The 24,972-nt window shown below is 46.0% G+C and overlaps 1 protein-coding gene and 1 pseudogene across 1 annotated transcript in view; one reads left to right on the top strand and one right to left on the bottom strand.

The window, feature by feature from the left end:
• CNR2 (cannabinoid receptor 2) overlaps positions 1-22,400 on the top strand; it is a 37,101-nt gene extending 14,701 nt beyond the window's left edge. Inside the window, exon 2 of the mRNA XM_076010600.1 lies at positions 20,124-22,400. Coding sequence (XP_075866715.1) covers positions 20,169-21,242 — 1,074 coding nt within the window. The 5' untranslated portion in view covers positions 20,124-20,168 and the 3' untranslated portion in view covers positions 21,243-22,400. The remainder of the gene's footprint in view (positions 1-20,123) is intronic.
• LOC105863494 (group XIIA secretory phospholipase A2 pseudogene) lies at positions 9,346-10,925 on the bottom strand (annotated as a pseudogene).
• Positions 22,401-24,972: the final 2,572 nt, after the last annotated feature.

Genomic DNA, 24,972 nt, shown 5'->3' with positions numbered 1-24,972 from the left:
TTTTATATACAGAAACAAGGAAGTAGAAACAGAAAAATAGAGTGGGGCGACGATGGGGCTTGGGTCTGGGTTAATTAGCCCCAATCAGCGTCTTATCGGTATCCTGTTTTTGACTGGTTACTCATCTCCAACCTGGCAGGTGGTCGGGAACAATTGCAGGTAGCATGCCCTGGAGCAAGCACGTCAAGGAATGCATTCTTCTCGGAGCTATAGCTGGAATTTTCCAGGGCGAAGTCCGTGCGTAGGACGAGTCATAGGGGAGTTGAGGGTCTTTGAGGGTCCTTGCCTCTATCACTTGTCCTCCTCGTTGGCCCGTTGTGTAGACTACATGACTTAGTGTGTAACGTGCACAGCGTACTGCCTGGCACACGGTATACAGTAGACACTCATTCAGTGTCAGTTGCTGTTGTTATTGTCACAATCACCAGGGTATTTCACGAGCTGAGCCTCCAGGGCTCTCCATGTCGGCTCACCACTTCCCCTCTCTGTTTCAGGAACAAGCCTGAATGGCAGGCCCCCTCCCCACTGCCGCAACCCTCTAAACAAACCAGAATGAGACTGGGGCAGGGAGCCCACACTGGGGCCCTCGCCAAGCCACAGAGAGGTAGCGCAGCGAGGAGGGAAACGCGAGTGACTCAGAATGCCCGCCACGTGGTTAGCCCAGCCCTACTCCTGCTGTTCAGAGAAGCCACTTGGTTGCCTTGCTTTGTGTCCACGAGATCACTGCATGGACCAAAGGGGTAGCCAGCCACTTCCAGGTGTGATCTTAACAGTTCCCCCCAGCCCTCCTGCACCCCAACACCCCCACACACACACTCTTCCCAACAGCAGATGGAGATTTCACCAGCAGCCAGCTACCCCCGGGGTGAGGGAGACCCACACATGGTTGTCAGCCACCTACACTTTAATAGCACTGAGTATCACATAATTCTCAGTAGCTGGCTTCCTTTGAAAGAAGGAAATATATAAAGATGAAGGGCAGGGATCCGAGCGACATTTCCTGGATCACAGAGTTAATGTGTGTGTCTTCAAACAAGGCATCAAGGTGCCCTCAGAGACCCTGACCCCTGGGATCTGGTGAAGCAGGAAATGGGGAGACTATGCTATTTTTTAACATGTCAAAAGGCCCCCTAGAAAGCAGAGAGAAGCTTCAGGAGCCCCCTGAGCAGCCAGGAGGCAGGACCTGGGCTCTGTCCTTTTGGATGACCTCAGGCAAGTCATTGCTTCTCTTCATGCCTCGGTCTCCTTGTCTGTTAACAGAAATGATGATACTAGTGCCACCCTCCCTGACTTGCTGGGACGATCAATTGAGTTTACACAACAAGCTGGTGTTGTTGAGGCGTAGACCCCCACAATCCTGCTCTTACCATGCATTTAGGGCCCTGCAGGTTAGGTTCTGTGAGGCTGTTCCTAAGTCCTCTTGCCACAGATCCTTTGAGGGGCACTTTTGAAATGTTAAACCAGGCACGCCCTTCTTGCTGATGCATGTTCTATCAGCCAGCTTCCACCTCCCCCAAATAGGTCAGCGGTATCCACTTTGAAAATCTTTTTTTTTTTTTTTTCGCCCATGAGTTGAGAGAAGGCAGACTTTGAAAATCTTGAAGAAGGTAAGCCTCACACGTGTCCGAGAGAACGCCTTCACCCAGTTCATTCAATAAACATTTATTGAGCAGCTACAATGTGCCGGGCAGCTGCACTTAAGTTACAGCAGTGAACAAAACTGTGAGCCACTGCTCTCCTGGAGTGGACACTCTAATGCCCCAGCAGCTAATGGCGGTATTGCAGGCACTGGTTAGACTAAATGGCCCAAGAAAGGAAGAATGAAAAGGAGAGACCAGGAAAGAGACCCCCCGCCCCTCCATCTAAGCCGGCCTGCCTTCCGTGGATAGGGTCTGGCACCAGGTATACCCTAGCAGCCTGGGTTTGAATTCTGACTCTGCCGCTTATACACCGTGTGTCCCTGGGCAAACCTGTTCTAGCTGAGCCTCAGGTTCCTCATCGATAAGATGATGAGAATAAGACCATCCACTTCCAAGGGTAGATTGCGCATTTCTTTGTGGTGAGAACATTTAAAATCTACTTGTTCAGCGATTGCGATACATGTATCATAACATCATATTGTACCCCATAAATACTAACATATACAATTATTATTTATCAATTAAAAATAACATTAAAAAAATGTTAAAGCCAGGCCTGGTGGTGCACCTGTAGTCCCAGCTGCTCCTGAGCCCAGGAGTTCGAAGCTGCAATGAGCTGTGATCACGTCTGTGAACAACACAGTGAGACGGTGCCTTAAAAAAAAACAACAACAACTATACAATATGGCTTTGAACCCCCCAAGAAAGAGACAGCGCTTGTAAAAAGCCCCTCATAGTGCCTGCCGCAAAGGAAGCACTAGGGAGAGTGGCGAAGTCATTTTCTTTGCGTCCTTTTACCACAGCAGCACGTGGCTGCAGGCTGAACGCAGAAGCGGATGTGAGAATCCAGCCGCCTCCTCCTAACGCAGACAATGAAGAGATTTGCCACGAGAAAAAGTTCTTTTCATTTAAAAATGTTATTTTTATTAACATGTAATAGGCTTATTAATACTTTTAAGTTCTCAGTTTTATTTTCTAAAGCAGTGAAGTGTTGATAGGTGTAACCTATAGCAACAGAAGCTCTTCAGGGTCCAGGTGACTTTTAAGACGGTAAAGGGGTCGCTGAGACCACAAAGCTTGAGAACCACTGCTCAGGGATGTCCCGAACGACCTTTCTCACGCCAGCTCATTTACAGCCTGATGGCACACTCATCTCCTGCCGCGTGTGGTTGATTGCACAACTCCCAGGTTGGAAGGAAATTTTTTTTTTTTTTGAGATAGAGTCTCACTCTGTTGCCCTGGCTAGAGTGTCATGGCATCAGCCTAGCTCACAGCAACCTCAAACTCCTGGGCTCAAGCGATCCTCCTGCCTCAGCCTCCCGAGTAACTGGGACTACAGGCATGTGCCACTATGCCCGGCTAATTTTTTACATATATATTTTTAGTTGGCCAATTAATTTCTTTCTATTTTTAGTAGAGACGGGGACTCGCTCTTGCTCAGGCTGGCCTTCTGACCTGGTTCCAGTTCAGGCTGGAACTCCTGACCTTGAGCGATCTGCCCGCCTTGGCCTCCCAGAGTGCTAGGATTACAGGCGTGAGCCACTGTGCCAGGCCTGGAAGGAACTTTCGAAATCTCATCACAAAACCTTTCTTGAGAAGGGGACCATTGTGACCTCGAAGGGGACCGTTGTGCCTGAGGTCACATAACCATCAGTTCCATTCAGGACTAGAACCAGCATCCAGATGTCTGTCTCCTTGGTCCAGGGCTCTTGCCATGACGGCGAGCCGCCAGGGGCTACTTCTCTACCCCCAGCCTGGTAGTCATCACGCAGGCCCCCTGGCACATTCTCGGCTTCCTGTTCCCCCAACTCCAAAAGAGCCTCGGGACAGGCTCTTCTCCCTCTGTTCTTGTGCCACCTGCCCTCCTGCCTCTCACCTCCCACTTTGGCTCTCCCTCTAGCAGCCCAAAGGCACCACAGAGATGACACTTAATGCAGTTAATGAAGGGCTTAGCATGTGGCAGGGACTGTATTAGGCATGATGCTATCTCAATGAATGCCCACAGCTCACCACCACTGATGAGACAACGACTATAATATTTGTTATTCCCATTTTACAGATGGGGAAGCTGAGGGAAAGTGATGAATAAAGTGAATGACTTTACTCAAGGGCACAAAACCAATAATACTTGGCCGAGCCAAGACTGGAGCTCACGTCTGTCTGACTCTAAAGCCCAATAGCCTGACTGGCAAGGTTCTGGGGGCCGAGAAGGTCAGGACTCCACCAGGCTGGTGGGAACGAGACCAAAATCTAGTGCCAGCTAATTGTAGTTAAAAAGAGAGAGAAAAGAGATGCGATCTGCCCCTGGGAAGGAAGAGAAAAGATTGTGTCCCTTGTCACAGTCCCTTGCCCTGGGCGGGGGCAGGCGTTCCATCCTCCCCTTTACCAACCCTGCCTTGTCATAGCACAAGGACACAAGTCCCAGTTTTGCCTGCCACTGGCTGTGGATGTGGGGGCAAGTGACTTGCGCCCTGTGGATCAGTGTGTTCGGGGAATGCCACCTGCCTCACACAACAGCCGTGAGCCTTCCCTGGGTGCGTGAGTGCTCAGGCATGTTGTGAATGTGGGCACCACCAGTCCACTCTCTAAAAGGGAAGTTGCTAAAGTATGAGATACTTTTAGGAGGAAGAAGATATTTGAAGAAGACTCAACCAAACTGTCCTGTGAGCAGATTTCAAATTAATTTCAGTTCATTTACCAGGTTTGTTTTTGGAGGGGGGAAGGGAGAATGCAGAGCCATAGGATGCAATACTGTGTCTTCAGATGGCTGGGCAAGGGCTCAGATTCCAATATCCTCGGCAAGTTTATTAATAGCTCTGGGCCCCAATTTCCCTATGTACAAAATATGGAAAATAATAATACCAGTCTTGGCGGGTTGTTTTGAGGTTTAAATGAGATAACATGTAGAACATGCTAGTACTAATGCCAAGCACTCATCATCATCATCCTCCAGCCTTCTTTTCAGATGGCAGTATTAGGGCAAGAGAAAGTAAGTGGCTTCTCCATGGAGCCGGCTGGGGCCAGAGCTGGGGCTCAAACCCTGAGCACCTGACTCCTAACTTGGGACCCTTTTCTTTCCTCCACATCACACACTCCCTGGGGACTGAGTTTCTTTGATAACCAATAGCTGTTTGAGAAAGGAAATATGGAGGGTACGTTGCAAATGATCCTTTGCTCTTAAGCTATATAAATCACAAATTCTTTCCTAAAAGGACTGGAGGCGGCTATATTATAAATTGGGGCCAGTTAAAACAAAAGCAAAGCATTAGAAAACTCTAGAAGTAGCAGTAAATGAACCAGAAACCAATCTCGACGGGCCCTGGGACTGTGGTTTCACATTGCACTCAGCTCTGGGCTTGCCGGCAGCTGAGGGAGAAGGAAGCACAAAAGTTGGTCTGAACAGGAAGCTTTTTTTTCCTAATAGGCATTAGTTTGTTCTTTCATTCAATAAATTAACTTAAAAACATTGAAGTGCTTACTCTGTGCCAACTCAGGTGCTAGGCATCCCAGGAGGGATGTGTTAAAGGAGTTGATTCAGGAAACAACCCCTTTGGCAGCCCTTTTCGCCTCTCCCCTGGGAGAGAGTCCTGCTCGTCCTGCATCAGTAAACTTCTCCTGGGACTTACATCACTGGAGAGATTTTAAGTTCCTTCTCCCCACAGTGCTGTCCCAACTCCCCTGCCAAGCCCATTTTAGGAGTGACTATCCTGGTCCGTCCACAAGGTCAAGAGTGTGGACAGGTGCCAACCTTCCAGTTCACCTTGTGCTTTGGACTGTTGCTTGTGGTTCCTGTGTTTCTGCAAGTCTGGTTCCCAGGTCGGGAGCACTGCAGGGAGAGCCACAGTGAGGCTTGAGGTGCACAAGGACTGGGATTGGTGAGCAGTGTTGGCCACGGGCTTGGGATAGCGGAAAGGGAGTTGGGGGCCGCCAGTTTGCCTGGCCTGGCTGGGCTGAGTTCCATCCCTATGACACTGTTCTGCTTACCTCTGGCCCCTCAGCAAAAGACCCCACCAAGGGTCTACTGCAGGCCTGACATTGTGCTAGGAGACACCTTTTTGGGGTGAGGGGTAGTAGAATACAAAGATAACTCTGCTCCCAGACCGGGATCTGACTCCAGAGATTAGAAGTTCACAGTCCAGGGCCGGGCGCGGTGGCTCACGCCTGTAATCCTAGCACTCTGGGAGGCCCAGGCAGGCGGATTGCTCAAGGTCAGGAGTTTGAGACCAGCCTGAGCAAGAGCGAGACCCCGTCTCTACTATAAATATAAATAAATTAATTGGACAATATATATAGAAAAAGTTAGCCGGGCATGGTGGCGCATGCCTGTAGTCCCAGCTACTCGGGAGGCTGAGGCAGCAGGATTGCTTGAGCCCAGGAGTTTGAGGTTGCTGTGAGCTAGGCTGACGCCACGGCACTCACTGTAGCCTGGGCAACAAAGTGAGACTCTGTCTCAAAAAAAAAGAAGTTCATAGTCCAGGAAGCAAGATGCAGAATGGACACAAATGATACAACATGGACAGTGATTATAGGACTCAATGACTTTTATCCAACAGGAGGGGAGATCAGAGAATGCTCCCAGAGGAGATAACTTTTGATATAGAAATAGATATAACAATAAATACAATTTGGGCACAGGAACACAGTTTACGGCCCCAAACTCCAGAAAACTTTATTGCAACTGCAATCAAGGGCTTCCAAGAACAGAAGAGGACTAGGTGAAGAAATGTGGTAGGAAGGCCCCTTGACATCCTTTTTACAGCTGGACACAGGGCCCAGCTGGCTGGGGACCAGGTCCAGAGGGTCACCTTTTCTATTTCTGATGTTATTCTTGCAGGTCCACCAGCTTTTCAAAAATGTGATGCCTTGGCCTCAATGGTGGTAAAGTGTCAGCTGTGAGTAAATGGGGATCTTTCTATCTGCACTGGCTGTCAGACAAAGGTCAGGCACGACTTGAACTCAGAATCCTGCAAGAATCCTATAAACTAACTCTATGGAGCATTTTCTGCCTTTGATTAGGCACCTACTGTAAACTGGGCACAGCACCATGAATTTAGGAAATAACTATCATAAATCTCCACAACAATGTGCCACGGGTAGTATTTCTCCCACTTTACAAGATGAATGAAACAGAGACTCAGAGAGGTGCAGTAACTTGCCCGAGGTCACACAGCCCATAAGTTGCAGAGTTGGATTTGAATCCAGGGAGGTCTGGTTCCAAAACCTGTGAAATCGGGATCCAATGTGCTAAGTTTCTTGGAGGAGACCATGGGAATCTCCCCATCAACCCACCCACTTTGAAGATGAGGAGAGAAAGTCCGAGGGGAGAAGGCACCTGCCCAAAGTCACTCCGTGGCAGGACAGGGACTCGAACCTAGGCCTCCCACTCCCAGTCAGGTATCAAATCTCAGCTTCCCACTGCAGGTGCCCCGGCTCTGAGGACGACTTGAAACGCAGTGGCCCTGGGGAGGCCAGCTGCGACTGTGGCATTCTTTCACTTCACGTTTTCACTTCGGGTCAGAAAAACCCCAGGCACACCTTTTCCTGAGCAGTTTCCCAGGCCTCAGGTTCCCCTCCCAGACGCTCAGCATGAGTTCGGTTCCCAGCTGCGGCCCCCGACACCAACCCCCGCGTGGACACCAGCCCCCGCATGGACACGTCCCTGTGGAAAGCATGTCAGGTGGTTTCTGGGCCCTGGCATTTTTGTTAGGAGGAGAAAGCACAAGGTTGGTTGGTTCTCTTTTTATCTTAAATTTGCACAGCGTCGGATCACAAAATGTTTTTGTATGCATGAGTGGTTTTTAATATCTGAAACTCTATTGACACCCTGATAATAAAAAAAAAGTATGAATCCTTTTCCCTAAAAAACGCACAGACATAAAGTCGTATATACACGATGAAAGGACTGATACTCCATCAGAGCCCAGCCATGACCCCGGTTGAAAAGCTATGATGGAAGTCATCAGCCCATTTGCGATACCTGTTTTGTATCACAATCAGAGTGGGACAGGTATTGTTATTGTCATTTCACAGATGAGAAAAGGGACTCAGAAAGTCGAAGGGACTTGCCCAAAGTCACATGACAGAGGTGGAACTAGAGTAACTGCTCAGTGTGGCAAGCACCAGGTCTCTCCATGCTGGGCATTCAGACATAGCCTGGAAGAAGGCCCCGTCCAGAAGCCAGATGTTCTAACTCCGAAAGGGGTTTCTGTCTGCCCAGAGAGAAGACAGAGCTGGGCTTCCTGCTGCTCTGTGCCTCCTGTTGTCGGGTGTCGTGTTGTTGGGATCTCTATCCTAATGCCTGCATTTCCTGCCCTTGCTTACTTTGGACAATAACCGCATTTTGGTGGCCACGCCAGGCTTTAGTGAGGCACAAATGCCAACTGCCACCACCCCCAGCATCTCTCTTCTGGGCTGGAGTCTACACGGGGTAAGCCATTCCCTGTCTGGAGGGAGCCGTCTTCCAAGAGCAACAAGGGAAGAGAGTTCCTGGAGGGGACTAGGGCAGCCTGGGTGCAGGGAGCCTCTTATCTCAGCCCCCTGAGGTAGAAGCTTCCAGAAGAGGTAGGATGGGGACATGGGAGCTGAGAAAAGCTTGTACTGTCACTTGTGACCAAGGTGGAGAGGTGGGCTGGCACCGCTTTCTGTCTCAGCTCAGATGGGACCTTGACAACACTCAGCAAAGGGCGTCTGTCTTGGGAGACACCCCTGCCCAGCTTCTCGGGCTAGGGCCACCTCTACGCCTGCCGCACAAAGTCTTTGCCTTGTCACTCGGGGGATGTGGAATCTAGTGTCAGCTCTGTCACTAATATGTTGGGTGATTTTAGGCAAATTACATCCCTATCCTTGGTCTGTTTTCTTGATGGTAAAAATGATGAAATTAGATGAGAGGTTTTCAATCTGGTCCTGGAGGAACTTGGACTGCCTTGAAGAGAGGATATAGATGACATGAACTCAGATTTTACCTATTTTATAAGTGAATTCATTGATGTAAAACACATTTGCTCTCTTAAAATTTTTGAAACTGCTAGATTATAACAATAAGGACTGCTACTTATTAAGCTCTCATGATGGGCCATGTATGTTATTCTTAACAACCTCATGGGACAAGTAGACTATCCCCCATTTGAAGCTACGCATTACTAATTACAACACCTCCAATGACAACACCTCCATGTATTGTATTCATTTACTTAAATCCATTTTACAGAGGAGAAATAAGAAGACTGAAGCATTAGGTATTTTGAATGAGGCCACCCAGCTGGGATTTAAACCTACATGGTCTGCTCCCATCTCCCTCACACTGTTACTTGGGGTCTACTCCATCCGAGATAGACCCTTTCCATCCAAGATAGCCCCTTTCCATCCAAGTGGGTTTCATTCATTCATTAATTTATGTTATTTTTGAGGGGAATGAGGGCCTCACTGTATTGCCCAGGCTGGCCTAGAACTCCTGGACTCAAGCGATCCTTCTGCCTTAGCCTACCCAGTAGCTGGGACTGCATGTGTACTCCACTGTGCTCAGTTTGGTTTTTATTAATTGAATAGTTTTCGAGCACCTGCTACATAGCAGGCATTGTGCTGAGGTCCTGAAGATCCAGAAATAACAAAGGCTCAGTCCCCAACCTTTACAAGCTAAGTGGTGTAACCTCACTGAGCTTCCATTATCTATGGAATAGTAACAGCCACAACCTTTTTTTTTTATCAAGAATAATCTTTATCAACACCACAATTAGTAAAAGTTATAGTATTTAAAAAATATCCCAGAATCTACCATGGGGAACAAGCACTAGGGAATAAACATAAAAGCATAAGAGCAAATAGTGCCCTAATGTGTTGTGTTAAACTTTCCATTTGTTTCATTAAATCCATCTTTTCTCCAAGTAAGGCAAAGGTTATATAGCAAAAGATGACATTTGTCACATGAGTGGTTCATAAAACGGAAGTGGCTGTGCTTCCGAATCTTGTTCACAGCGTCTTCCACGCATACTACGTAACACTTAGATATCCTGGGTTTGCTCCCTGCAAGGAAACCAGATGATTGTTCCAACTTTACAAGAGAAACAGACACGGAAACCTAGTCCTTGTAACTAGTTCTCATAGATGTGAGACTCATCTATATGCTCCATGGGCTAAAGAGAAACAAATTATGTGTAATTAAAATAGAGAAAAAATAAATTCAGTTCTTTTCAGGTATAAATGTACATTTAAAATTTCCTAGTAAACAAATAATACTTCTATTAATATAAAGAATCTCCCATATTTCCAAATAATGTTGAACAGACCTTATAATGAATTTTATATTTGATCACTTTTTTGTAAATATAGTTGTGAAAATTGAGTAATATATTCTTCTTTTTAAAAGTTCTCCCCTTAACACACCCTTGCCTGGACAGCGTGGCGCAGCAGGCACCACCGCCAGGAAGAGCAGGCGGACGTCCCTCCTCACTGCTTCCCCTGTCGTTTCCCTTTGGGGTTTTAACATCAAAATATAAACTCTTGTAAGGGCTTAGTCTTCTCACAAAGTAAGATAGCTTTATCCTGTAAAAACATTAGTTCTTTGTCAAAGGTTATGTTCTTCCATCCTCCTCCGTCAGCTGTCAGTACCCTAAAGATCAGTCTTTTCTTCGTGATGACACCTGCATGCGGCTCGCCAACCGTCCAGGTGCGGTTTGCAGCCTAAATGCATGACGCTGTCGAACAGCAGCTCCACCGTTTTCTCACATGCCTGGACGTGCTGAGCTAGTCCCAGCGTTTTCTGCACGTCCCAGCAGATCTTGGACAGGCAGTACTGGAACTCCTCATCACAGTCATTCTTGCTTTTGCCACAGGTCTCATAGCACCTGTCGTGTTGGTTGCAGCACTTTGTCAGGGAAGGGATACCGACGTTCAGACGAACACCAAACAGTGGAGAGCCACATCCATTCGGCGGGGAGGGCTTATAACCATAACGTGGGGAAGGCTTAGATCCGTCGCTGCACTTGTACTGGCAGAGCCCGTCCTCGCCTGCCAGGAGGTCCAGGGCGGCGTTCAGGCACGTGTCTATCGTGTGCACGGCCGTTGCGGATGTCTTCAGCGTGGCCCTCCAGTCGGGGGTCTGGGCCTGCTCCTGGCACCCCACGGCGGCGGCCAGCAGCGCCAGCAGGAGCGGGAGCGGGAGCGCGGGCCGCGGGAGCCGGGCCATACGCGCAGCGCCGGGCCGCGCCGGGCTCCTCGGCCCCGGGCCCTAGGCAGCTGCGCGGTCCCGGGCTGAGCGGCCGGTGCGGGCTCCACGCCCACGCCTCCGGCCCGGCCCGGCCCGTCGCCCTCACAGGCCCGCCTCCCGGCGGCCGAGACCCACAGCCACAACTTTTATATCACAGAGTTATGTGGATTCAATTAGATGGTGGCTGCGAGAAATATTTGGTAGAATTAAAATTCCACACCAATGTTGGTTCGCGCGGTTATTGATCTGGTGGAGCAGAAAGATTAGCGCAGAACCGGTTACCATCCCCACAGAGTAGGGCTGGGCACCTCAGGTGTGACCATGGGCTGTGGTTGGCTTCACTGGCCGGGAGACCAGCTCAGAAGGAAGGTCAGGAAGGAAGAGGAGCCAGGGAAAGGGACCCGGGGCAAAGGAGCAGAGGCCAGGAAGCGGGACGACCTGGGGAACAGTGAGGCAGCCAGGTGCCCAAGGTCTCCTTGGGCAAATTCCAAATTAGTGTGTAGTTACCTCCTGTGTCAAGCTCTCTTCTAAATGCATTTTACGTATGAATTCACTCAATCCTCATAACAGGAATTATCTATACAGGTGGGTGACCATCATCATCCCCATTTTACAGAGAAGGAAACTGAGGCACAGAGAGGCCAGGGCACTGATCATTCCTAAGCCTCTGCTTCTTCCTCTGCAAATGAGCACACATAAGGGAGATTTGAAAATGCTGCAAAGATCCAAGAAGCCACTTTGCTCAGGAAGCCACAGACCTCTCTTTGTCTCAACTCCCAATCCCTAAGAACCTCTAGCAGGGTCAGGAGTAAGGAGAGTGAGGAACTCACTGTGGGCACAAAATTTAAACAAGTGCCAAAAAATTATAATAATTTCTGTTTCGAGTATAAATAAAATATTTAAACTTTATAAAATGATAGTGTGGGCCGGGCGAGATGGCTCACGCCTGTAATCCCAGCACTCTTTGAGGCCAAGGCAGGCAGATTGCTCGAGGTCAGGAGTTCGAAACCAGCCTGAGCAAGAGTGAGACCCTGTCTCTACTAAAAATACAAATAAATTAATTGGCCAACTAAGAATATATAGAAAAATTAGCTGGGCATAGTGGCATATGCCTGTAGTCCCATCTACTCAGGAGGCTGAGACAGGAGGATCGCTTGAGCGAGGCTGTGAGCGAGGCTGACACCACGGCACTCACTCTAGCCTGGGCAACAGAGTGAGACTCTGTCTCAAAAAATAAATAAATAAATAAATAAAATGATAGTGTGAGTTTTAATATACCTACCTTTTGACTTTTCAATAGTAATTACTTTATGCTGGGAATTAGCTATGCTCCCAGCAAAATCGGGTCCTTTGGCTGGTTCGTTGCAAGGGATATGGAAATAATAGAAATAGAGAATAGAGAAATAATAAAGAGACACAGAGACAAAAGCATAGTTTAAAAGATGGGGGAGTGAGGAGGTCCTCCAGCATTCCTGTGAGCTGTGAGGCCACAAGCGAAGTCCCACATCAGTATTTATTGCTACATCGATTAGTTGCCAGTGACAACAGATTTACATAATAACAGACAGTTTGTTTAGGTTTTAAGTCTCCCCCAAATCTTCTAGAGACCCCTTAATTAACTCTATCTCTGTGGGCATACGATTACAAAACTTTTCTAAGATTAATTTCTAAGTCCTAAGATAAAATTATCATTTAGCACCTCAATTTTCTCATTCTGTAAAAGAAATAAAAGAAATTGAAAAAAGAAAAAAACTTATCACTTAGCAGAAAGGCTAAACAGAAATATAGAGCCTCTATATTCCTTTATCTAGTTTCTTGTCAATCAAGACAAGTGATCAGGAGTGAAGCAAGAACTGCCCCTTAGGCCAATTGTCTCTAGCTGCAAGTGACTGCGGAGTGGGGTAGGGTCCGCATTCTTTCATCAATTCTCAACCTGTGACCACATACTGAGCCTTGTCTTACAGAGGCATCAGGCACAAGCCTTCAGGTCTGAGAGATGGGCATCGCCAGAGCGCCAATGCTCCCGATCAGTGAGGAGAGGCAGCTTTTGATCTGTGCACTAACACATTCACATATTCCTGCAAGGCAAAGCCCTGCGCAACTCCTGAAATCTTTTATGCCTCTTTATAGGCCAACAACTTTAGTGTTTTAATGTTTAAAGAATATGTAAGATGTCCATAGAGAGGCACATATGTTCCGCCTGGCCTCGGGCAAGGCACTGCCTTCCGGTCTAGTCTGGGGAAAGGCTGCTGTCCCTCCTTCTTCTCTAAGATGTTCTACAGCAGCCTGCAAGTTCTCTTCCATTACATCTACTCATAAGTCTTCTAAACTCTCCTAAGGGATGAAGCCTTTTGCTCAATGTTTTGTTTTTAAGATTTATCGTTGTTGGTACATATCGTTCTAGTTCATGCTCCCTGCTTCACAGTATTCCTTTGTATGGATAGACTACAACGTATTTATCCATTTTCCAGTTGACGGACATTTAGATTATTTCCTTTTGTTTTTCTTTGCTATTTCAAAAATGCTGAAGCCCACACAGTGGCATGTGCCTGAAGCTCCAGCTACTTAGGTAGCTGAGAAAGGAGAATTGCTTGAGGTCAGGAGTTCAAAACCAGCCTACTGGGCAACATAGCAAGATTCTATCTCTAAAAAAAAAAAAAAAGCAAAAAATCCCAAACATGCCAAAACAGACATTCTTGCACATGTCCCCTTGGGCAATTGTGCAACTTGTGCAGTGGCATTGGAGCATATTCCCAGGAGCGCAACCAATGCACGCAAGGGAAGCTGGTACATCTTCAACTATCTTCAACATCACTGGATTTTGCAAAACTGCTCTCCAATGTAGTTGTGTCAAATTATACCCTCACCTCAGTGAGAGTTCTTGTTCCACATCTGCTCCAACACTCAGGATTGTCAGACTTATTTTTTATTTTTGCCAATCTCAGGGGAAACTTGTATTTCTCTGTCTGCTACTGAGGATAAGCAACTTTTCAAAGGATTATTGGCCACTTCTCTTTCATGCCCACTATTTTTCTGCATTGCAGTTTCTCTCCTTTTTCTTAAGCAACCTTGCCTGTGATCATCTGTTTTATCATCTTTTCAAAGAACTAGCTTTGGTCTTTGTCAGCTCTTTCTAGTCTCTGTTGCTTTGCCATGTCATTAGTTTCTGTTCGTATTATTTCTAGCTTCTGCTTTCTTTGGATTTATGCTGTGGCCCTTCTTATAATTTCATGGATTGAATGTTAGCTTATGGTCTTTTTTCTTTTGTAATATGAGCATTTAGGGCTATAAATTTCCCTTTCCCTACCACTGAGTTGCATTCTACACATTTTCATGTGTCACAATTTTATAATCATTCAATTCTAAGAATTTTCTATGTCCTTTATGACTTTTTGACCCAGGTATAATTCAGACATGTGATTTTATTTTATTTATTTATTTGAGACAGAGTCTCATTCTGTCGCCTGGGCTAGAGTGCTGTAGCCTCATCATAGCTCACTGCAAACTCAAACTCCTGGGCTCAAGAAATCCTCCTGCCTCAGCCTCCCGAACAGCTGGGACTACAGGTGCACACCACTCTGCCCAGCCAATTTTTCTATTTTCAGTAGAGACGAGGTCTCGCTCTTGCTCAGGCTGGTCTCGAACTCCTGAGCTCAAATGATTTTCCCTCCTCAGCCTCTCAGAGTTCTAGGATTACATGCCTGAGCCATACATGTGATTTTATTTTATTTATTTATTTTTTTTTTTGAGACAGAGTCTCGCTTTGTTGCCCAGGCTAGAGTGAGTGCCATGGCGTCAGCCTACCTCACAGCAACCTCAAACTCCTGGCTCAAGCAATCCTCCTGCCTCAGCCTCCCAAGTAGCTGGGACTACAGGCATGTGCCACCATGCCCGGCTAATTTTTTGTATATATTAGTTGGCCAATTAATTTCTTTCTGTTTATAGTAGAGACGGGGTCTCACTCTTGCTCAGGTTGGTTTCGAACTCCTGACCTCGAGCAATCCTTCTGCCTCGGCCTCCCAGAGAGCTAGGATTACAAGCGTGAGCCACCGCGCCCAGCCCATACATGTGATTTTAAAGCTCCATACCTATGAACTTCATTAGTCATATTTTCTAAATAAATTGCATGTGGTCAGAACATGATTCATATATTACAAATAATTTTAAGTTTTTTGAAATTTACTTTCACCTAGGACTTAATCAATTTTGGTAAATGTCCATATTTCCTTCAAAATAATGTGTATTCCTCAATTATTGGGTGCTAAGTTCCACATATGACTATTATTAGATCAAGCTTGTTAATCATATGTTCAAATATTATATATCCTTAATTGTAATATGTTGTCTGTTAATCTATCAATTCCTAAGAAGAAATGTTAAAAAAAATTCTCACTATTCAATTTGAATTAAATTCAATTGCACAAATATTTATTGAATACCTATTATATACCAAGACACTATTCTAAGCCCTCATGATATATCAGTGAACAAAACAGTCAAAGGTCAGCCGGGCATGGTGGCTCTCACCTGTAATCCTAGCACTCTGGGAGGAAGATAACTCAAGATCAGGAGTTAGAGACTAGCCAGAGCAAGAGTAAGATCCCCGTCCTTACTGAAAATAGAAAAAAAGTTAGTCAGGCATAGTGGCACATGCCTGTAGTCCCACCTACTTGGGTGGCTGAGGAAGGAGGATCACTGGAGCCCAGGAGTTTGAGGTTGCAGTGAGCTATGATGATACCACTGTACTCTAGCTGGGACAACAGCATGAGACTCTATCTCAAAAATAAAAAATGAAAAAAACAGTCAAAGGTCCTGGACCTCATAGAGCTTATATTCTATTGGAACAGATAATAAATGATGAAACATAATAAATAGGTAAATTATGTACAATAAATTAAATGTTAGGAGGTGATAAGGGATATGGAAAAAACGAAGAATAGGTCAGTGCAAAGGGAAACAAAAGGGCTGAAGGTTGGGGTGAGTTATGGTGTGAGATGGAAAGGTCAAGGTAGGTATCTCTGAAAAAGTAAAATCTGAGCAAAGACTTGCAAAAGGTAAGGAAGCAAGCCAAGCAGATCTCTGGAGAAAGGGTGTTCCGGCAGAGGGAACAGCCAGTGCACAGGCCCTGAGGCAGGAGGGAAGACTGATCAAGAAGCCGACTTGGCTAAGGCTGGGTGACAGGGGAAGCATGGTAGAAGGGAGGTCTGGGAGGTGATGGGACCAGGACACATAGGCCTTTTAGGCCATTGGGAGGTTTTGGCTTTTACAGTGAATGAAATGAGGAGCTACACACGGTTTAGGTCTGAGCAGTGACGTGATTTGACTTGTATTTTAAGAGGATCACCCTGGCTGCTATGTTGAAATTAGACTAGAAATGGGCCTTGATAAAAGCAGGGAGCCCAGTTAGGAAGCTATTGCAGTAAACCAGGTAAGAGATGATGCCTGGGTTTTTTTAAAAACCTAAAGTTAATCAATGTCTTTCCCTACTTCCTAAATATAGTTTTACCTCTATTCAACTCTTGTCTTGAATTATTATCATTCACAATTTTATTTCAACTTTGTTTTATACTCTCTAAATTACTCACTATTATTGTCTTATAAAGACATTTGCTTTTATTTACTTGTATATATTCATCAACTTACTTGCTCACTATTTCTTCTTCCCTTTCTTTCTCCCCTCTAGGTTGAATTTCCTTTAAAAAAAACTACATCCTTTTGATGTTCCTTCAGTAAAAGTCTGGTAATGAATAATTTTCTTTGTATTTTTTTTACCTCATTCTTGAGTGATAGTTTAGGTAGGTATAAAACTCTAGGTTGACGTTTTCTTTATCTTATGGCTTCCACTGTTGCTACTGGAAAATCTGCTTTAAAAATTAGTTATGGCCGGGCGCGGTGGCTCACGCCTGTAATCCTAGCTCTCTGGGAGGCCAAGGCGGAAGGATTGCTTGAGGTCAGGAGTTCGAAACCAGCCTGAGGAAGAGCGAGACCCCGTCTCTACTATAAATAGAAAGAAATTAATTGGCCAACTAATATATATACAAAAAATTAGCCGGGCATGGTGGCGAATGCCTGTAGTCCCAGCTACTCGGGAGGCTGAGGCAGCAGGATTGCTTGAGCCAGGAGTTTGAGGTTGCTGTGAGGTAGGCTGACGCCATGGCACTCACTCTAGCCTGGGCAACAAAGCAAGACTCTGTCTCAAAAAAAAAAAAATTAGTTATGATTCTCTTGCTGCTAATTTGTCTTTTCACTCTTATTGTCTTAAATTTTTCTGTGTCTTTGGCATTGTGGTATGTATGATATATGATGTATGTGAAAGTGGAATATGTTTTTTTAAATGCTTCTTGGGGTTCACCATGATTTCTAAATCTGAATAGTAATGTTTCTCATGAATTTTTTTTTTTTTTTGAGACAGAGTCTCACTTTGTTGCCCAGGCTAGAGTGAGTGCCGTGGCGTCAGCCTGGCTCACAGCAACCTCAATCTCCGGGGCTCAGCGATCCTACTGCCTCAGCCTCCCGAGTAGCTGGGACTACAGGCATGCACCACCATGCCTGGCTAATTTTTTGTATATATATTTTTAGTTGGTCAATTAATTTATTTCTATTTTTGGTAGAGACGGGGTCTCGCTCAGGCTGGTTTCGAACTCCTGACCTTGAGCAATCCGCCCGCCTCGGCCTCCCAAAGTGCTAGGATTACAGGCGTGAGCCACCACGCCTGACCTCTCATGAATTTTTGACAATTCTTTACTATTATCTCTATGACTGTTGCCTCCCCAATGCTCACCACTAATTTTCTCTATTTGTCAGTTCTAATATTCCACTTGGATACAAACTTGTTCATTCAGTCATGTCTCTTAACCTCTCTTTCATATTTTTAATCTTTTCCTCTCCTTTGTTGTGAGAAATTTCTTCAGATCTGTTTTCTTTTTATTTCTTTTTTTTTTTAATTTTTTTTCTTTTATTTTTATTTTATAAATTAATTTACTTTTTCCTTTTCATAGATATTTGGTACATCTGTACAGATCTGTTTTCAAGATCAATGCTTTTCAACTGGTCTATTCTGCTCTTTAGCCCATCCTTTAAGGGCATCTTTTTTCAATGACTTTATTTTTTATTTCCAGAAATTCTACTTGATTCTTTATCAAATCTACCCAGACAATCTCTCATTCTGTACTCTCGTGTTTTTTTATTCTTTATTGTTTAATCAGACTAAACATTTTTATAAGATAGACCCAATAATTATATGAAGTTCTTGGAAATATAATTCTATTTTCTGACATTTCTATGAACTCTTGCTCATGTTTACTTAGATATTTTGTAATTTTCGCATTGTGAGCTCAAATTTTACTGGCCTTTATATGTGGTGATACTGTGCAACCTCTTTAGAAAGTGGATCCTTCTAGAAAAATGTTTAATTTCCTTTCTAATAATGTCTAACAATGAACTATACCATATTTAGTTTCCTGAGATTTTTCTTCAATATTTGGGACATACTTATACTAAAAACTTATTTAGTATCTGACATTCAAATTTAAATGGACTCCTATATTTTATCTAGCACAAAAAATTTATCTTCTATATTTATATTCACACCACTTGATATAAAGCCAAAATCTTTTTTTTTTTTTATTTGAGACAGTGTCTCACTCTGTTGCCCAGACTAGAGTGCTGTGGCGCCAGCCTAGCTCACAGCAACCTCAAACTCCTGGGCTCAGGTGATCCTCCAGCCTCAGCCTCCCAAGTAGCTGGGACTATAGGCATGTGCCACCATGCCTGGCTAATTTTTTCTATATATTTTTAGTTGGCCAATTAATTTCTTTCTATTTTTAGTAGAGATGGGGTCTCGCACTTGCTCGGGCTGGTTTCAAACTCCTGACCTTGAATGATCCACGCGTCTTGGCCTCCCAGAGTGCTAGGATTACAGGCATGAGCCACCACGCCCGGCCAAAGCCAAAATCTTATCTCCTATCCCCAAATAGTTGTTAAAACTTCAGTACTATGGATAAAGAAAATGTGGTGTATATATATATATATATATATATATATATATATATATATATATATATACTGTGGAGTACCATTCATCCATAAGAAAGAATAAAATAATGTCTTTTGCAGCAACCTGGATGGAACTAGAGGCTATTATCCTAAGTGAAGTAACTCAGGAACAGAAAAATAAATGCTACATGTTCTCACTTATAAGTGGGAGCTAAACTATGGCTACACAAGGTCACACAGAGTAGTATGATGGACATTTGAGACTCACAAGGGGAGAGGATGGGAGGGGTGAGATATAAAAATTATCTATAGGGGCTGGGCATTATGGCTCCAATTGTAATCCCAGCACTTTGGGAAGCTGAGGACAGAGAATTGTTTAAGGCCAGGAGTTCAAGACTAGCAGCAACAGAGTGAGATCTCATCGCTACAAAAAATTTAAAAATTAGCCAAGTATGTTGGTATGCACCTGTAGTCCTAGCTACTAGGGAGGCTGAGGCAGGAGGATTGCTTGAGCCCAGGAATTGGAGGTTGCAGTGAGCTGTGATGATGCCACTGCACTCTAGCCTGGGTGACAGAGCATGATCCTGTCTCAAAAAAAATTTTTAAAGTAATTACCTATGGGGTACAATGTACACTGTTTGTTTGACAGGTGCACCAAAAGCCCAGACTCGACCACTATATAATATATACATGTAATAGAATTTAAAATTTTTAAAAAGAGGACAAACAAATCATTTCATGATTAAAAAAAAAAAAAGGAAATTCAGCACTTTACTTACCAAAACTAGCAAACAAACAAACAAAAAACTATCAACCTTATCACTCCAGATTCCATTTCTTCCTGATTTTTATTTTCAATTTGTTTTTTGACCTTTGGGGATTTCCCTTGCTTTCAAAGCAAAGTTTTAGGATTAGCCTTCTGGAAAACAAAAGGCCAAAAGTCACACAGATCATTTCTGCCTGTTGCATTCCCACCTACCTTCCCTGAAGCAGACACGTGGATGGAACAAGGGTAAAATACATGGGAATAAAATATAAATTGATGTATACCTTGTTATACCAATTTCTGTGAATTTGGAAGTATTGCATGGGTAAAATACTATAAAGTCATGTAATCACTATTAAAAACTTTTTATATGAAAAAATAAAAACAAGCAAAAAATATATAAATTGACTTTCCAACATGTGCTCCATCCACAGGTAAAGGTTGTGGCGAGAGTCAGCTATCAGGTGAGATCATCAATGTGCTGACTTCAAAAGACTCTTTTCTTCTCATTGTACTGCAGCAAAACCTTCTTGGCAAGCCCAGTGGAAGCCAAAGGACCCACCTCATGGAGGGATGCTGGCTGATGGAGACAGCCAATGGCTCCAAGGATGACTTGGATTTCAACCCCATGAAGGATTACATGGTCCTGAGTGATTCCCAGAAGATAGCCATTGCGGTGTTGTGCACCCTTTTAGGCCTGCTAAGTGCCCTGGAGAACCTGGCCGTGCTCTATCTGATTCTGTCCTCCCGCCGGCTCTGCAAGAAGCCCTCATACCTGTTCATTGGCAGCTTGGCTGGAGCTGACTTCCTGGCCAGTGTGGTCTTTGCATGCAGCTTTGTAAATTTCCATGTCTTCAATGGCGTGGATTCCAAGGCCATCTTCCTGCTGAAGATTGGCAGCGTGAGCATGACCTTCACAGCCTCTGTGGGCAGCCTCCTGCTGACTGCCATCGACCGCTACCTCTGTCTGCGCTACCCATCTGCATATAAAGCTCTCCTCACCCGTGGGAGGGCACTGGTGACCCTGGGCATCGCCTGGGCCATCTCGGCACTGGTCTCCTACCTGCCGCTCATGGGATGGACTTGCTGTCCCAGTCCCTGCTCCGAGCTTTTCCCGCTGATCCCCAATGACTACCTGCTGGGCTGGCTCCTGTTCATTGCCCTCCTCTTCTCTGGCATCTTCTACACCTACGGGCACGTCCTCTGGAAGGCGCATCAGCACGTAGCCAGCCTGGCTGAGCACCAGCACCGGCAGGCGCCAGGCATGGCCCGGATGAGGCTGGATGTGAGGTTGGCCAAGACCCTGGTGCTGGTGCTGGCTGTGCTGCTCACGTGCTGGCTCCCGGTGCTGGCGCTCATGGCCCACAGCCTGACCGCCCCGCTCAGCGACCAGTTCAAGAAGGTCTTTGCCTTCTGCTCCATGCTGTGTCTTGTCAACTCCATGGTCAACCCTGTCATCTATGCCCTGCGGAGTTGGGAGATCCGCTCCTCTGCCCATCGATGCCTGGCCCGCTGGAGGAAGTGTCTGAGGGACATTGGGTCTGAGGGGATAAATGAAGCCCCAAGGTCCTCAGCCACCGAGACAGAGGTTGACATGAAAACCAGCCCGTGGGCGGATTCCGGAGACCCGTACTGCTGACTGCTGGTGCAGCTTCCTTCACAGTTTTAAACGGCCCAAGTCAGAAATCATTTCACTCCCTGGAGGAGAGAGAAGGGTCTCGGCCCTCTCATCCCACTCAAACCAGGACACTTCCCTATTTTTGCTGATGGAGTGTTGGGACGACCCCTGGTGAGTGGCCTGGCCATGCCCACCTGCGCACAGCTGCGGGGTAGCTAGGCTTGCAGATGGCAAGGTGGGCAGCGGGCAAAGGCCTGGCACAGGCTCAGTTCGTGGGACCGTCCCAGCAAGATGACTCAGTGCCCGCATCCTCCAGAGACCACAGGAGCCAGAGGGAGCCTTCAGGCCCAGCGGGGAAAAACTTGGAGGACATCTGAGAAGAAGAATGGATTTTTCTCCTGGGAACTCAGGGTATCCGATGGGATGGCTGGCCAGCCCTTGCTCCTGCTCAACTGCTGGAGCCTCCTGGGTTCTGGAGCTATGAAAGACCCCACCTTCAGGTCACCTTTGCTGCTGAGGACCAGGAACTATGATGGGATGAGGGCCAACGGTGCCAACCTGGCTGTTTCAGAGATAAATAACAAGACTACAGTTCAGGGCCTCTTGGTGTTAGGGCAAGGGCCCTTCCTGACATCCTGAAAATCCCCATGCACAGCAGCCACTGTGACCTCTTAAGTCCCTGGGGAATGCAGAGGAGGCTGGGATCGCCTGAGACACAGACTCTTCGGAGAATTTTGTTGACCCCGTGAGGTCCTGCCTGGTGGTGCTGCTGGAAGCAGACGGTGTCCCAGTCTAACCTGACTCTGAGAAGAAGGGCAATATTCATGAAGATTTTATCAACCCCAAATTGTTCCCCATCCCCCTCAATCCATCCCCTTTGTCTTTTCCATGCCCCAACAGCACACAGCAAGCAGAGCAGGTGGGAGGAGGGGCAGTTCCCCTCCCATCTGCCAGGCACAGGCTGACATTCCACAGTCCATGTCCCCAGCCAGAGAACAGCTGTGTGCTTTTGAAGGTCCCAGAGTGTCTGTATTTTACATGTCAGGGAGGCTGGATGCCCCCTGCAGAGGCTTGAAACAGCAGACAAGAGAAATTGTTGGTGGCAAGGAGGATCGCAGAGGAATTACAATGTAATTATTTGATTACGCAGATGGAATAAAAGGGATGATATTGATTAAACATGTCTCCTTTTAATACTCTCAAGACAAAGTATCCACTATCCATTCACTTATCCATCCATCTCATAAATACATGCCGGGCTCTGTGCTAGGTCCTGAATATTCAACCACAAATGAGACTCTGCCCCCTTCCTCTGGGGTCTACAATCTACAATCCGGTAGGAAGAGAGCTCATAAGTAAATAAAGAAGATAATCACAAGTGGTACAATGAAGGAAATCGGCAGGGTCATATGACAGGGATGAACTAAGGCAACTTCAGGTGGGGTAGACCTACTTTGTGCTCTGGTCATACATGCTTGCTGGCTTTTATCAAGCCTTTCTATGTGCCGGGCACTGGACTAAATACTTTATTTATTTATTTATTTAGAGACAGAGTCTCACTCTGTTGCCCGGGCTAGAGTGCTGTGGCGTCAGCCTAGCTCACGGCAACCTCAAACTCCTGGGCTCAAGCTATCCTCCTGCCTCAGCCTCCCGAGTAGCTGGGACTACAGGCGTATGCCACCATGCTCGGCTAATGTTTTCTATATATTTTTAGTTGGCCACTTACTTTCATTCTATTTTTAGTAGAGATGGGGTCTCGCTCTTGCTCAGGCTGGTTTCAAACTCCTGACCTTGAGCAATCCTCCTGCCTCGGCCTCCCAGAGTGCTAGGATAACAGGCGTGAGCCACCGCACCAGGCCTGGACTAAATACTTTTAAATGCCTTATTTCACTTAGTCTGCACAATAACCCGATGAAGAGGGTCTTGGTTATGTCCATTTTATGGATGAAGAAACCTCAAAGAGGCAAAGTCACTTGCCTGAGGTCACACTGCAAATGAGCACCCGAGCTGTAGTTTCCAAACTAGTTCTTGTTGGACCCCAAAGCCTGCCCTCTCAGCCACTAACCTCCTGGCCTAGTTCAGTCAGATTCTGCTTGACTCTCTCTCATTAGAGATATTAGTTTTCTGCAACATCAGATCACTGCAACCTTAACTCATCACTGAATTCTCAACGTATTTCATTTCATGCCCCTGTATTAATTTCCTCTAACAAATTCCCACAAACAGGATGACTTTAACAACAGAGATTTATTCCCTCACAATTCTGGAGGCTAGAAGCCCCAAATCAAGGTGTCAGTAGGGCCATGCTCCCCTAAAAGTTCAAGAGGAGGATCCTTGACTCTTTTTTTTTTTGGATCCTTGACTCTTTCCACTTCTGTGGTCCCTGGTGTTCCTTGGCTCGTGGCAACATAACTGCCATCTCTGCCTCTGTCTTCACGTGGACTTTAAACCCCTGTGTCTCTTGGTGTCTTCTCTTTTTTTTGAGACAGAGTCTTGCTCTGTTGCCCAGGCTAGAGTGAGTGCCATGGCATCAGCCTAGCTCACAGCAACCTCAAATTCCTGGGCTCAAGCGATCCTTCTGCCTCAGCCTCCCAAGTAGCTGGGACTACAGGCACGTGCCACCATGCCTGACTAATTTTTTCTATATATCTTTTTTAGTTGGCCAATTAATTTCTTTCTATTTTTAGAAGAGACGGGGGTCTCGCTCTTGCTTAGGCTGGTCTCGAACTCCTGAGCTCAAATGATCCTCCTGCCTCACGCCCAGCCTTGTGTCTTCTTTTAAGGACACTATTCACTGGATTTGGGCCCACCCTAATCTAGTATGACCTCATTTAAATTTATCTAATTACATTGACAAAGACCCTATTTCCAAATAAGGCCACATTTACAAGTTCCAAGTGAACGAGTGAAGTTTTGGGGGCGCAGTATTCAACTCAGTACAGATCCCAAAGACAAAGTCTGCTAGGCTTAAAGAATTCTGCCTCCCCAAACTTCCATCCAAACCTCCTATAAAACCCACACCTCTCCCCTTCCTAGGGGTGTATTAAACATGTAACCTTTGCCAGACTGCTAGGGAGATAAGGGCATGAAAAGCAAGAGGGACACTTACTTTCCTTATCCCTCCTGGTTGTTTGAAAAGAATTTATTTACTCCTCCCAGAAAAACTCTCTATAAAACCCAAGACTCTCCCCCTTTTCTTTTATGGACGCCTTTTTCAGCCTCCACCTGTCTGCACCCAGATGCTCAAAATAAACAGCATTTTGCTACACATGGGGCTTCGTGTGTGTCTCTCTCTCAGCTCTGGACCTCACATTTGGTGCCAAAACCCAGGAGGGCACGCCGGGTGGACATGACCTCCAGGACTCTAGCAGGCAAGGCTTGCAACTTGGGAAGCAGTAGGCAGTGGCAGCTCTCTCCGGGTTTACTCCTAAATCCTGCCTCCCTCTGAGTCCCTGGGTCCTCGTAAGGTTCCCACAGATCTTTCCTGAGCCGTGCAGGGGCCTCTCTCTAACTTGTCTCTGATCCTGGAGTGTAGGCAGCACTCTAGCTCGGCCGAGGTAAGGTAACTGTCCACCTGGGCCCTCCTGAACCAAGCTGAGAGGCAGATATTGGACCATGACTGGAATCTTCTTTGCTGACCTCCAAAGTCTACACCCTGAAATGTAGTCTTCCTGGTGAGTAGGGAGCTCACAAGCTCATTTCCCAATTCCCTCTTTCTAATGTCTCATTTACTTGTCTCGCCTTGAAAAGT

This window comes from Microcebus murinus, chromosome 2 (genome assembly GCF_040939455.1).
Source record: "Microcebus murinus isolate Inina chromosome 2, M.murinus_Inina_mat1.0, whole genome shotgun sequence".
NCBI lineage: Eukaryota > Metazoa > Chordata > Mammalia > Primates > Cheirogaleidae > Microcebus > Microcebus murinus.
Note: the sequence above shows the minus strand (reverse complement) of the source record. Positions and strands in the feature narration are given on the sequence as shown.